The sequence below is a fragment of the Seriola lalandi genome, unplaced genomic scaffold (assembly GCF_002814215.2).
Source record: "Seriola lalandi dorsalis isolate HSWRI2012SDOR001 ecotype SW California unplaced genomic scaffold, Sedor1 jcf7180002054482, whole genome shotgun sequence".
In the NCBI taxonomy this organism is placed as follows: domain Eukaryota; kingdom Metazoa; phylum Chordata; class Actinopteri; order Carangiformes; family Carangidae; genus Seriola; species Seriola lalandi.
In genome coordinates, this window is record NW_019525035.1 from 955,333 (window position 1) to 967,576 (window position 12,244).

Consider the following 12,244-nt stretch of genomic DNA (forward strand, 5'->3'; position numbering starts at 1 on the left):
ATGTCGTTAAAACTGTCAATGTGACGCCTCGATCTAAAATAAGCTCCTTTATTACTGTTTGTGTTGTGAATGTTTTAACCGTAATGATTTAATTTGCTGTGAAGACGCCTTCAGGGACTAGAAAGAGCAGTTTTATTGTGCTTCATATACAGTCAGTGTAAAGTCTAATGGGGCGTGGAGGTGGGGGTGGGACACTTAATTTTACCGTTCCAGCACCTGGAACTCATAAAGTGCTTAAATAATACACATATTATAGCATATCTTGTAATTGTCTGTTAATATAATTCTGCATTATTACAGCCTGCCCCTAGAAACTGTATCCTCTCCTTTACACTGTGTCGTACTAAAGTGCACACCTGTAGCTGTGTGTGTAGCCCTGTCTAACAACAACCACATTAATATCACCTGAGCTAGCACCTAGCTACAACGCCCCTGCTGAGCATTTCACCTGCTGGGTCTTCACCGGATGTTGGAATATATCTTTTATTTTGGAAGATATGTATTTACTTCCTGTAGAGTGAATTTATGACGAGTTGTTTCCTCTCAGGTTTATCTTTGACTTTATTTGCAGCATCTCAGATCCCACCTGAGCAACACCACGCACCTGTGATGTTTTCCCTCCTCTTTAAGTATCTTGGACCAGGTGTATGTCTAGTCTCTGGGAACATTAGCTCTCCGCTCCTCTTCTCACTGCGTCACACCAGGAACAAAAACCATCCTCTCATCGGTCAATAAAATATTTTCACCCTCGACAATCATCTACATTTATTCACATACATCTGCACAAAATACAAATATAGATTTATTCACGTCGTCTCTCAGTAACAGTGTGACCTCATCACCGTCTGATATTTATTGTCAGTGTTGAAAACACAGAAGCAGCAGGAGCCTTTACTCCTTTTCTTTTTTTTGGCAGCTTTATCCGACCCTGCGAGAGTCTGGAGCCCCGGCGAGTCCGGGCTCCTCCTGGATCTGCCTCTCCGGCGCTAACATCTGATAAGGGGGCAGGAAATCCATTCTAAGCCCCGCTGATCCACCCAAAGGTATCATGGGAGGTAGAGGCCACCTGACTGAAGGGGGTGGCTGAGGTCGCTCCACGGGAAATGAGATTATGTGAAGAACTTTTTTTTTTTAATCTCCTGTCTGCAGAGTTTGTTAGAAAACATCATTTACACGAACTGCGCCTCCTTCTGTTTCATTTGACCCTCAGACTGAAAGATACTGAAAAAGAAGAATCTCAAGTGAAAAATAAAACTTGTGGCAGTGTGCCGGAGGCTTTAAACAGCATTGAGATTTAAATACATGAAACGCTCTTGACTGACATCATCTGGGGGTAAATGCTTGTTAAAGGTGATTTTGTTGTAACAAGGAAACTTGAAGCGACTGACCCTGATGAGGAGGATCAGGACTAGAACAAACTTCCTGGAGATTGCACTGAGAGGCGAAGCTTGACCTCTGTTTTTGACTGGGAGGCACTTTGTCTTTGGCACTTTGACTTTACACCTTCAACCCTTTGCTCCCGAGAACGACGCAACCGCAGAGGTTAGACGTGAGAGTTTGATCTGATTCAGGATCGAGCTTGAACCAGCTTTTTCTTCCGTCTCACACACAGCTTTCGTCTTTGTCTCCGTGGCTTTTGTCCGGCCTACGCGTCTCCGTTTCCTGCCCGGGTAAGTAGAGCTCCTTCTCCTCGCCACCAGAGTGCAGCGCTCCGTTCCTTAGCTTCCCGATGTCGCCCAAGGGCAGCTGGGTGGAGCTGTACGCCAGCGGCGGGATGGTGTTCACCAATATGAGCTGCAGAGGCTTCTTCTGCGGCTGGTACTGGCAGCGAACGTAGCGCAGGAACGCCGCGCGGTACGTTTTGTTGAACAGTGTGTAGACCAGCGGGTTGACCGCGGAGGACAGGTATCCCACCCAGACAAAAACGTTCAGCAGACCTCCCATGAGTCCTGCGTCACACACCGCCGGGTCGCACACCACCACCAGCACATTGGTGATGAAGAACGGACACCACATGACCACGAAGAGGAAAAACACCACCCCGAGGACTTTGGACGCCTTCTGCTCGTTGCTGATCGACTGCATGGTGCGGCGTCCGAACAGCGAGCCGGACACGCTCCCACGGGCTCCTCCCAGGCCGCCGCTGCTTCCTCTGCCGCCGGCCTCACGGCTTATGGAGCGTCTGAAGAGTTTTTCAGAGGACAGCGAGGTCTGCGGTAAGAAGCTCAAGGTGAACGTCGTGCTCCACTTGGGCCGCGGCACCAGCTGGTCCAGGCAGAGGGTGGCTTCGTTCTGAAGGGCGTTGATGGTCAGGAAGTAGGTGACGATCATGATGGTGAGGGGCACGAAGAACGCCACGAAGGAGCCGACCAGCACGAAGTTGTTGTCCGTCAGCACGCAGCTGCCATCTTTGAAAACCTTGGAGTGGTCTCTGAGTCCCAGCACAGGAATCGGCATCGAGATTCCTGCAGGAGACAGAAGAGAGGAGGGAATGAGCCTCTGTGATGTAGATATGTGTGTGTGTGTGTGTGTGTGTGTGTGTGTGTAAAGCAAAAATACATCTGCTTGAATAATTACAAAAAAATTCCCCAAAACCAAACTATTATTGTAAAGCCCTAACCATCATCAGAAGCAGTTTTACAGTCAAATAATCACTGTAGAGGAAATATGAAGCTACGATCAGCAGCTTTTTTAGCTTAGCTTAGCATAACGACTGGAAACGGAGGGAAACAGCTAGCCTGGGTCCGTCCATAGGTAAGGATATCCACTCTCTCTAAAGTTGACCGATTGATATCTTTATGCTAAGCTAGGCTAACCCACTGAACACCGTCGCTTCATATTTATCAGAGAGACACGAGGCATCAGAAAGTGTAAAATGTATTTCTCAAAGTGTCAAACTGCTTTTTAAATAAGCAGCAAAACAGACACGACACGAAATCCTGCAAAACTACAAAAAAACCCCAAAAACTGAAGACAGACAACGTCGCAGTCCCGCCCCCGCACTGCGTGATTGACAGGTGATCGAGCAGATACAGCACAGTTGATGAGAGCTGTCAGACCCTGAAACTCAAGGACGAGCATCTGCTGCTGTTATTAAAATCCCGGATGATGATATTCAGGCTAAATGTCGAGCTGCCGCTCGGAGGGCGAGCGCAGAGTGACACGGAAACGTGGGTTCAAACAAAGAAGGTGATTAGTTTGTCTGAACGACCGCGGCCATAATATTCATGGTCACAGTCCGGTGGAGCTGTGGCTGACAGACTGAAGGAGACGAAACAAAGAGACAGAAAATATCATTATTAGCCTTAAACCTCTGTCTGCTTCTCATCCAGCTGATCAAATGTTATTTGTCAAGGTGACATTGTTGGCACTTCTCCCGGAGCCAGTGTGTTCTTCAGATAAAACCCCCGAGCGTCCGTCACACACAATCACAGAAATCTAAAGCTGCTTTTTATTCCATCTTTAAGTTCTTCTTCTTCCCTCTGTCCCTGACGGCACCTCTCTGCTCTAAATACATGAAATAAGAGACACAAGACGGAAAAGAGAAAAAGGAAAAAGAAAAAAAATCCCCGACACGAGTCGGAGCGAAGATTAAAGAGGATCAAGTGCGACACAAAGGAGATGAAGAGGAAGAAGAGAGGAGACAGAGGAGATGGAGACTTTCTGGATTTGCTGTCAGATTGCAGCAGAGAGGTTTAAAAGAAACGCCGCAGCCTGAAAACTGATCGGACAATGTTTCAGAAACACACTGAAAACTCTTCATTTTGAAATATGACTCACATAAGTGCTTTTTATTACACCGCAGTCACTTTATAAAACCTGTGAGTTCTCTCAGGCGTCGCTACCTGATGTAACTCTGCTGTGAAGGTGGAAAAGGAATTCATCACAGTCATACAGCAAGAGCTCCTGCCTGAAGAAGAGTCTGCTCACACCTGTATATAACACACTGTAGACACACAGCTGTTGTTGGAGGAGTGTGGTCATAGTGTAGTGACAGATCGGAGGGTGAACTGACGTCCGCACACTGATGAACAAACTTCTGCCACATGGACCATGTGTAGTGTGATTATAGATCAGCTCTAGCTTCTATATTAATACTGTGAAAGTATCAAAGCCTCAGTCCACAGAGAAATGCACACAGCCTGTATTCAGAAACTGAGCCTTAAAACCAGCCGTCAGGACTTCTGGAACTTTGTGATGTCACAACAAAGCAGTCACCAAGCCCCGCCCACCTGGACCCACCATCCAAACCTTGCAGGATTTGGTTTCTCTGAGTGTTTTTACCTGAAATCTGCTATATTTTTATTGGATCAGTCAGAAAACAGTCAGCCAATCAGAAGAGAGGCTCAGAGCCTCCTCTCTTCTGATTGGCTCACAGACCTGTTGTTGCTAGAGCTGCAGAGAGAAGCCTGAGAGAGGAGATGTAAAACTACACTGATGGTTTTTATATCTTCTGATGGATCAACACTTCAAAGTGTAAAACCTGGAATCTTTTAACTCCTTGTGAAGATTTCTTTGATTCTAACTTTAAATCCAGATCCAAACGCTGCTTCGGCTCAGGTGGAAGAATTTTCCTGATGAGGAAGAGACCAGTTTCTGGGTCATGAAAAAAGAGGGAAGAGAAGAGGAGGAGCTGGCAGGCTGTGAGGGTTGTTTTCAGCTCTCTGTGGATTAAGACTTTAACTCCTGCTGTAAAAACGTGTTCGCGCTCAGGACTGGAAGATCACACGTCTCCAGCGTCAGAGCCGCCGGTCTGCAGGTCATCATCACTGTGAGATCCATGTTGTTTTAAACCAGTGACTCTTCACGGCTCTTCTCATGAGCGTGCGTTTGATTGACAGATCCCTCACTCTCACGTCCACTGTAGCTCCCAGCAGAGCTCCGCCCAGCTTCAGCCCGAGCTGAGATCCAATCAGAGGAACTGGACACACCTGTGCAGGTGAGCAGAGCTTTGACTGCCTCCTACGCAGTCACAAAGTCGAGAGGGATGTGAGACAGAAGCTGCATCAGTGTTTCACTCTAATGATTTTAATCACAGTAAAACATGAACCATCTGTGTGTGAGTCACAGCAGACAGACGAGCACGTGTGTGTTGTTTTTGTCAAAGCAGCATTATGCATGTGTGTGTGTGTGTGTGTGTGACAGACGGCTCAGTGTTTTCAATGTGGGAGTGTTGCACAAACTGGTGGGAGACAAATGACACACACGGTTGTGAAACACCTCTGAGCTTCTACATGAACCGTCTGGCTCTCAGTCCTCTGATCCAGGACCAGCACACCACGTCTCACGGCTCTCATGAATATTTTTCATCACATTTATCACTGGATGAATCTTGGAAACACAAACCTCCAGGTTCTTTGTCTTGAAATAATGCAACCACGGCGACCAGACATCGGCCTCCTGTGTTTTGTCGATCCAATTCATCCTCCCTGACCTCCTCCTGATGTGGACTCACTGCATACATCACCTGATCCAGCTGCTGGAGGTCACCTGATCCAGCTGCTGGAGGTCACCTGATCCAGCTGCTGCACAGTCGGCCCGTGGGTCGTGTGTCAGGAGTATGAAAAACAGCAAATGTTCACGTCACAGAAGCTGCACAGAGAGCGTTTGACGTGTCTTCTGGTTTTTCTCTGTGTTTTTCTCTGGAATGGAAAATAAATATTTGTTGATGAGGCCAGGACCTGGAGCCCAGACTGAACCAGTCCTGCTGCTTTTCTGTCAGACCACTGAGACTTAATGAGAAATATCATCTCTGATTCTCCTGCTCTGGACTTCCTGTCCACCCTCGCTGCGTCGGCCCGTCTCCAACCCTCCTGCCCTCCTCCTCCCTCTCTCTTTCTCTCACCGAGAACACAGTGTGAGGAAGACTGCTCGGTTTATCTCCCTCTGCCTGGGTCCTGTTGATACGGAGCCTGTTACAAAACACTGACGAAAAAAGGGCAAAACGCCACCAACTAAAATATCAACATAAATCATCACTGCAGTAAACTAAAAACAGGACTTTAAGCAGAGGAAACCAGAGAAACAGGACTCACAGTGACTCCCTGACTTCCTCTGTCAGAAGATGACACATATAGAAATTCAGATAAGAAGTTAATATACAGACAAAAACACAAGTCGAGCAGCTGCAGCAGCTGACACACCTGACACACACACACACACACACACAACTGGAGAAATAGTTGTAGCTCCAGTCTTAATGTGAAATCTGACACATTTAATAATGAACAGGAAGTGTTGGGGCGGCTGCGCTGTATTTGACAGACTGTACCTGAACCGCCTGCTGTTTCCTGCAGGAACCCGCTGGAAAAACAACAAGTCCTCCAACCTGAAATATAGGTATACCAAACCTCCGTCGTCATGGTTACAGTAACAAACGTGGTTCAGCTTATGGAGCGGTCACGGTTCGGTTTAGGAAAAGATCGTGGTTTTGGGTTAAAATAAGTTGTTTAAGTCCGAGTCATCAACACACGGATCAACACACGGATCAAAAGTGTCAGATGTGGAAACGTTCCAGTGATTCTAGTACGTAAAAATGTAAACGTTGAATAAACATTAAAAACATAATAAACTTTATGCATCTAGGAAAAGGAACGAGTTTGATATGAGTCTTTAGCATCTTGTGTTTATCCCTCAGCAGCTTGTATCTTCCTCCAGCGTCTCTCATCATCATCTGTTCAAATACACTCAGGTTAAATCTAAAGGAGGTAAAATAAAAAATAAAGAGCGATGTGTGTGTGTGTGTGTGTGTGTGTTTGTGTGTGTCTGTGTGTGCGTGTGTTTGTGTGTGTGTGCGTGTGTTTGTGTGTGTTGTGTGTGCGTGTTTGCGTGTGTGTGTTTGTGTGTGCGTGTGTGTGTGTGTGTGTGTTTGTGTGTGCGTGTGTGTGTTTGTGTGTGCGTGTTTGTGTGTGTGTGTGTTTGTGTGTGTGCGTGTGTGTTTGTGTGTGTGTCTGTTTGTGTCTGTGTGTGTCTGTTTGTGTCTGTGTGTGTGCGTGTGTGTGTGCGTGTGTGTTTGTGTGTGTGTGTGTGTGTGTGTGCGTGTGTGTGTGCGTGTGTGTGTGTTTGTGTGTCTGTGTGTGTGTGTGTGTGTGTGTGTTCTTCCTCAGACTCCACCGAGCGGAAAAGTGAAAACAAGCCTCGCAGGAAATGGACTGTAATGAATGTTGTTTGTGTCAAAAGACGTTTCCACCTCAGTGAATCAATATTTGTCGAGTTCATGTTCAAATTCATGAACGTGTGTTTGTCCTGAAGATGCAGCTTCACACTCACACACCACTGTCTGTCACAGGGAGCTTCATCTGTCCGCTTTCACAAGCCTTCCCTCCCTCCTCCCTCCTCCCTCCTCACCCTTCACTTCCTCTCTCACCTGTTTCCATCTCTCACTTTGATTGTGATTGTTTACCTCAGAGCTGATCACCTGATCCAATCACTGACAGGTGTCTGTAAACCCGTCTCTTTCTTCTCCAGCAGGAGAGATTGTTCACACGTCACGGTTCTGTTTCGCAGGTTAGTAACTGATCCTGTGGTGGGACGAACATGTTGAGCTGCTGAAGATTATTGATTATTGATTCGAGCCTGCTGGTGTTTAATGATTCACAATTAATTGTGTTGTCGTATCATTGAGCGTCGGGGGAGACCGCCATGCTAGCATCTCTGTGAGGCTGCAGCTATAAATACTGACAACACGCTAATGTTAGCATGCTAGCATGCTAACACACACATGAGTTAATGAGCCTGAAAAACAAAGTGCAGCGGAGGCTGATGGGAATGTGATTAGTTCGACAGGTGTTTGATCATGAAGCAAAATATTAGTCAAATTAAAAATGTTGACCTGATGGTGGCGCCAGAGGAGAAGTCAGAGGATCAGTCATTACAGTTCATCCTCAGGGGAACATGAACGTCTGAACCACGTCATCACGGCTTCATCCGACAGACGACGAGATGTTTCCCTCACAACAACAAACCTCACGGTGGCGCCAGAGGAAGAGTCAGAGGATCGCCACTCTCCGAGGGGTTCATCCTCCGGGGACCATGAACCTGATCCACACCAAACCTGAGGTGTGTACTTCCACAGCAGTCGTGCACTTTACCCGGAGACTATATATAAATAAACTCATTAAACAATATATTTATAATATTTAATAACTTGATAATGATTTATTTGTTATGTTTTTATGCAGCTTACAGCAAAAAAAAAAGAATCAAGAATTCATGTTAAGATAAAAACAACAGTGTTCCTGGTTCAACTGTGTATTTGTAAATAATTGATTAATTGTAATTTCAATCAAAATGGAAATGTATTCATATAAAATATAAACATTATAAAAATAGACAGTCACTGTTTCTCTACAGTTTTCCTCGGTGAAGTCGCTTTAAACTGAAAAGTTAAAGTGAAGTGAGGCGTGTGTGTGTGTGTGTGTGTGTGTGTGTGTGTGTGTGTGTGTGTGTGTGTGTGTGTGTGTGTTTTAGGGTGCAGAGAAACACATTTGTGAAGAAAAGCATGAACGCTTCGGTCTGGATTATGTAATTTTTATGTAAAACACACACACACACACACACAGGAACACACATTATCAGCATGGATTCACGGGTGCCAGTGTGTGCACATACACCCCCTCCTGATGTTACGTCCAATCAGATCAGAGCGTAACCACGACTCACTGCGGGAACATTAGCAGGCTCGACTTAACGCCAACCGCCACACTCCCACGAGGAAACCAGAGCGCTCCTTCCGCCTCCTCCATCTCCTCCTCCTGACAAACCCGGGGAGAAAACCGAGGCCGAGCGCGTGGATCACGTTTTAAATGAATCCCTAATAAGTAAACCTGCAGTAATCTCATTGGGGCCGTGGGCGGCGCGGCGTTGCACGGCACTGAGGCGTGTTGAGCCTGGGGGCGGGACCTGCTGCCCGCCACACTGACATCACATTGTCGACTCTGTTGAGCTTCAGCTCGGTTGCGTCACCGCAGAGCTTTGCCCGGAGTTCTTTGCAGATACATGTTAAAAACTGCAGAAAATAATCAGCTGAGAGAGAGAGAGAGAGAGTGGGAGTCGAACACACCGCTCACAGGAGAGACTCGGCGCGTCGCACATGCCCGGTTCCTCCGCCAACAACGACCACAGCGCTCCGCTCATTACGAAGTTCTCTGAGGAACACGCTGCTGTTTTTATCCATTATCTCCAAACTGTGCACTTCACTGCTGCTGAGCGTTTCACTCAGTCACTCAACACTTCACCTCTCATGCACTGTGGTTCCTTTGGTCTGCAGCGTTTCTACTGTGTGTTTCTACTATTTCAACATTTTTTTTGTGTGTTAACACTAACGTTTCTTTCTGCTTCTTTACGGGGCTTGAATTCTTGTTTTTTCAAATTCCCGTGTTATTTTTCTGGCTTCAAATGAAACCTGTCAATGAGAGACGGTGTAACAGCTGCGAGAAACGCACAGTCCATAAGAAATAAGGAGGAACTAAATATTTGTGATACGAAAGCCTGTTAGAAGTGAGTCAACGATTATATATTATCTCTGCTGATTCTGGATCCAGAGAAACATCCCTGCATGAACCAACTCTCAGCTGAAACTGTGGCGTCTCTGAGTCCAACACTGTGGCCTCTCAAACCTGAAGCACAAGTGACTGTGGAATTAAAAGTAAACAGCTGAGGAGTGAGCAGAAGGAGTTGATATTTCGCCTGCTCTGCTTCTGCTTCTTCTTCTTCTTCAGGTAAAGAAAGTAGAATCATACTGGCTCATATGTTAAAGACGTGGTGGAGATGGGGAAGCAGGAGCGTGTCTGCAGAGTGTTCCTTTAAAACCTTCTGCGCTGACAATACAACAACTACATCTGTTAAACTCCAGTTGTAATTAATGTGAAGGGCAGACTGTTTCCACACTTTTCAATATCACTAAGTGCAAAGTTGGAAATATTGGAGCTTTCCGAGAAGTCACGTGTTTCCCAGTCTGAGTCATAACTCGGATGAATCAGTCTCCTAAAACTGGGTTTATATTCCATGGATTTACAGCAACAAATATTTTTTGAAAGAAACACAGACTAAAGGTCTGTGTCCATGTGTAGTGTGATTATAGATCAGCTCTAGCTTCTATATTAATACTGTGAAAGTATCAAAGCCTCAGTCCACAGAGAAATGCACACAGCCTGTATTCAGAAACTGAGCCTTAAAACCAGCCGTCAGGACTTCTGGAACTTTGTGATGTCACAACAAAGCAGTCACCAAGCCCCGCCCACCTGGACCCACCATCCAAACCTTGCAGGATTTGGTTTCTCTGAGTGTTTTTACCTGAAATCTGCTATATTTTTATTGGATCACTCAGAAAACAGTCAGCCAATCAGAAGAGAGGCTCAGAACCTCCTCTCTTCTGATTGGCTGACTGACCTGTTGTTACTAGAGCTCCAGAGAGAAGCCTGAGAGAGGAGATGTGAAACTACACTGAGATGGTTTTTACAAATATATCTTTCAACACTTCAAATAAAACACAGAAGAAGAGGAAAATATGGGACCTTTTGAAAATTCTTTTTTAGGACGACTTTACATCCTCTGTCCGGGGACGAGAGACGAAAACAGGCTTCTGGCGAAATGTGAACGAATGAATAAAGAAACAAATTCCCAGTAGAAAGTTTTATCTGCACTGCTTCCTCATTCAGTCACTTCCCCCTCGGCTAAATGAACAAAACTTATCTCCGGCAGAAACCAGATCTCAGAGAAATGACATAACTGCATTTATGAACCGGGAGGAGAAGCTGAGTGATGAGTGAACCCGAGGTATCGGGCTTCAGATCTGCAGGAGGACGGAGGGCGGGATGACTCGTTCAGACGGACACAGCTTCACAGAGGTGGAGCTTTTGGTCGAAGAACTGTTACTGAACTTATTCACACACAAGCATTTCTTTGAACTTTGTTTTAATTGGACTTATTATAATGGTCCTGTTCTGTCGACAGGCTTCAGCGGATTCAGTTTAATCCCACTGTTGGACTGTGTATTAACATTAACCGTTAATATTCATTTGTTATAATCTGCTTTTTTCCCCTCCTCACAGCTGCGAGTGCAGGAAGTGTCTTTAGTGAAGTCGGGTCAGGAACCGGGTCTGTCGTGGGTCCACCTGACCAATCGTGAGCAGGATTAGAGCGTGGAGACTCACCTCGGGACTCTGTGATCATGTGTGCAGAGAAAGGAGTTGTGGGTAAGCAGAGGACAACTCTGAAGTCTCCAAATCCACGGTTAATGAAGTCCACAAGGACCGAGAGTTGACTCATTTGTATTGCCAATATGAAACGCTGCTGAGACGCGTTCAGGGACACACTTTGAAATGAGTCACAGGGTCGGAAACTGTAGCTCCATGGAAACAGTGAAGTCTTCAGCTCCTGAACCTCTGATGTGAGGATTTGGATTCACTGTGACGACCCCAACGCCACCTCGCCACTTATCCTGTGTAGAGTGTGTGTGTGTGTGTGTGTGTGTGTTACAGGTGCTTGGTAATTAGCGACACCTGGCCACCCTTCCTTACTTATTTAAACCCAGTGTATCGAGTGGGAAATGTAGATTTGAGAGCTGCTGAAAGTCAGAATCTTCTCTGACGTCGACAGTTTCTCGTGGTTTTAAAATCGTCGCCTGTGAATCTTCACAACTCGCTCCGTGGTGTTTTTGGTTGTTTTGCATCATTTTCTGCCTGTTTGCTTCACCTTTTAGAAATCTAATCATACAAAAGTGACATGAAAGTTCTTTGTAACGTTCCTCCTGTAGATTTGCGTCACTCTGTTGAACAAGTGTTGCTTGTATCGTCTCTTATCGCCCAAAAATCAGAGTAACTCAGTTATCTGCTGTAAATCATTCAGCCAAACCAACCAGCGCTGACGTTGTATTGCTGTAATGTTCCTGCCATCCATTAATGTGATAAAATCTCAGGGCTGGGCGCACTGCCACCTGGAGAAAAGTCAGCTTTCCTTGCATTTCTCATCTTAATTAGCTCGGTGTGAAAGCCTGCCGATTAATAATGAGAAAAACAAATCCATTAGGACGGGAGAGAGGAAAAGTTTTTGGATAATTCGGCTTCAGTCAAACAATAACAGGAAGGTGTGTTGTGGCAGATTGTTTACTGAAATGTCATCAGCTGAAGCTGAACAGCGTGATTTTCATGCCGTTCATAATTTCCCTCCTTGTTTTCACCCAGCGAGTGTAAATAACGTCCGTGCAGAGCTGATCTGCCCCCAGCTCGTCCCTCCCCCGCCCCCA

At 45.9% G+C, this 12,244-nt stretch overlaps 1 protein-coding gene across 1 annotated transcript in view; it reads right to left on the reverse strand.

The window, feature by feature from the left end:
• Positions 1–1,414: 1,414 nt before the first annotated feature.
• LOC111659539 (5-hydroxytryptamine receptor 2A) overlaps positions 1,415–12,244 on the reverse strand; it is a 40,759-nt gene continuing 29,929 nt past the window's right edge. Inside the window, exon 3 of the mRNA XM_023412519.2 lies at positions 1,415–2,465. Within this exon, the coding sequence (XP_023268287.1) occupies positions 1,603–2,465 (863 nt within the window). The 3' untranslated portion in view covers positions 1,415–1,602. The remainder of the gene's footprint in view (positions 2,466–12,244) is intronic.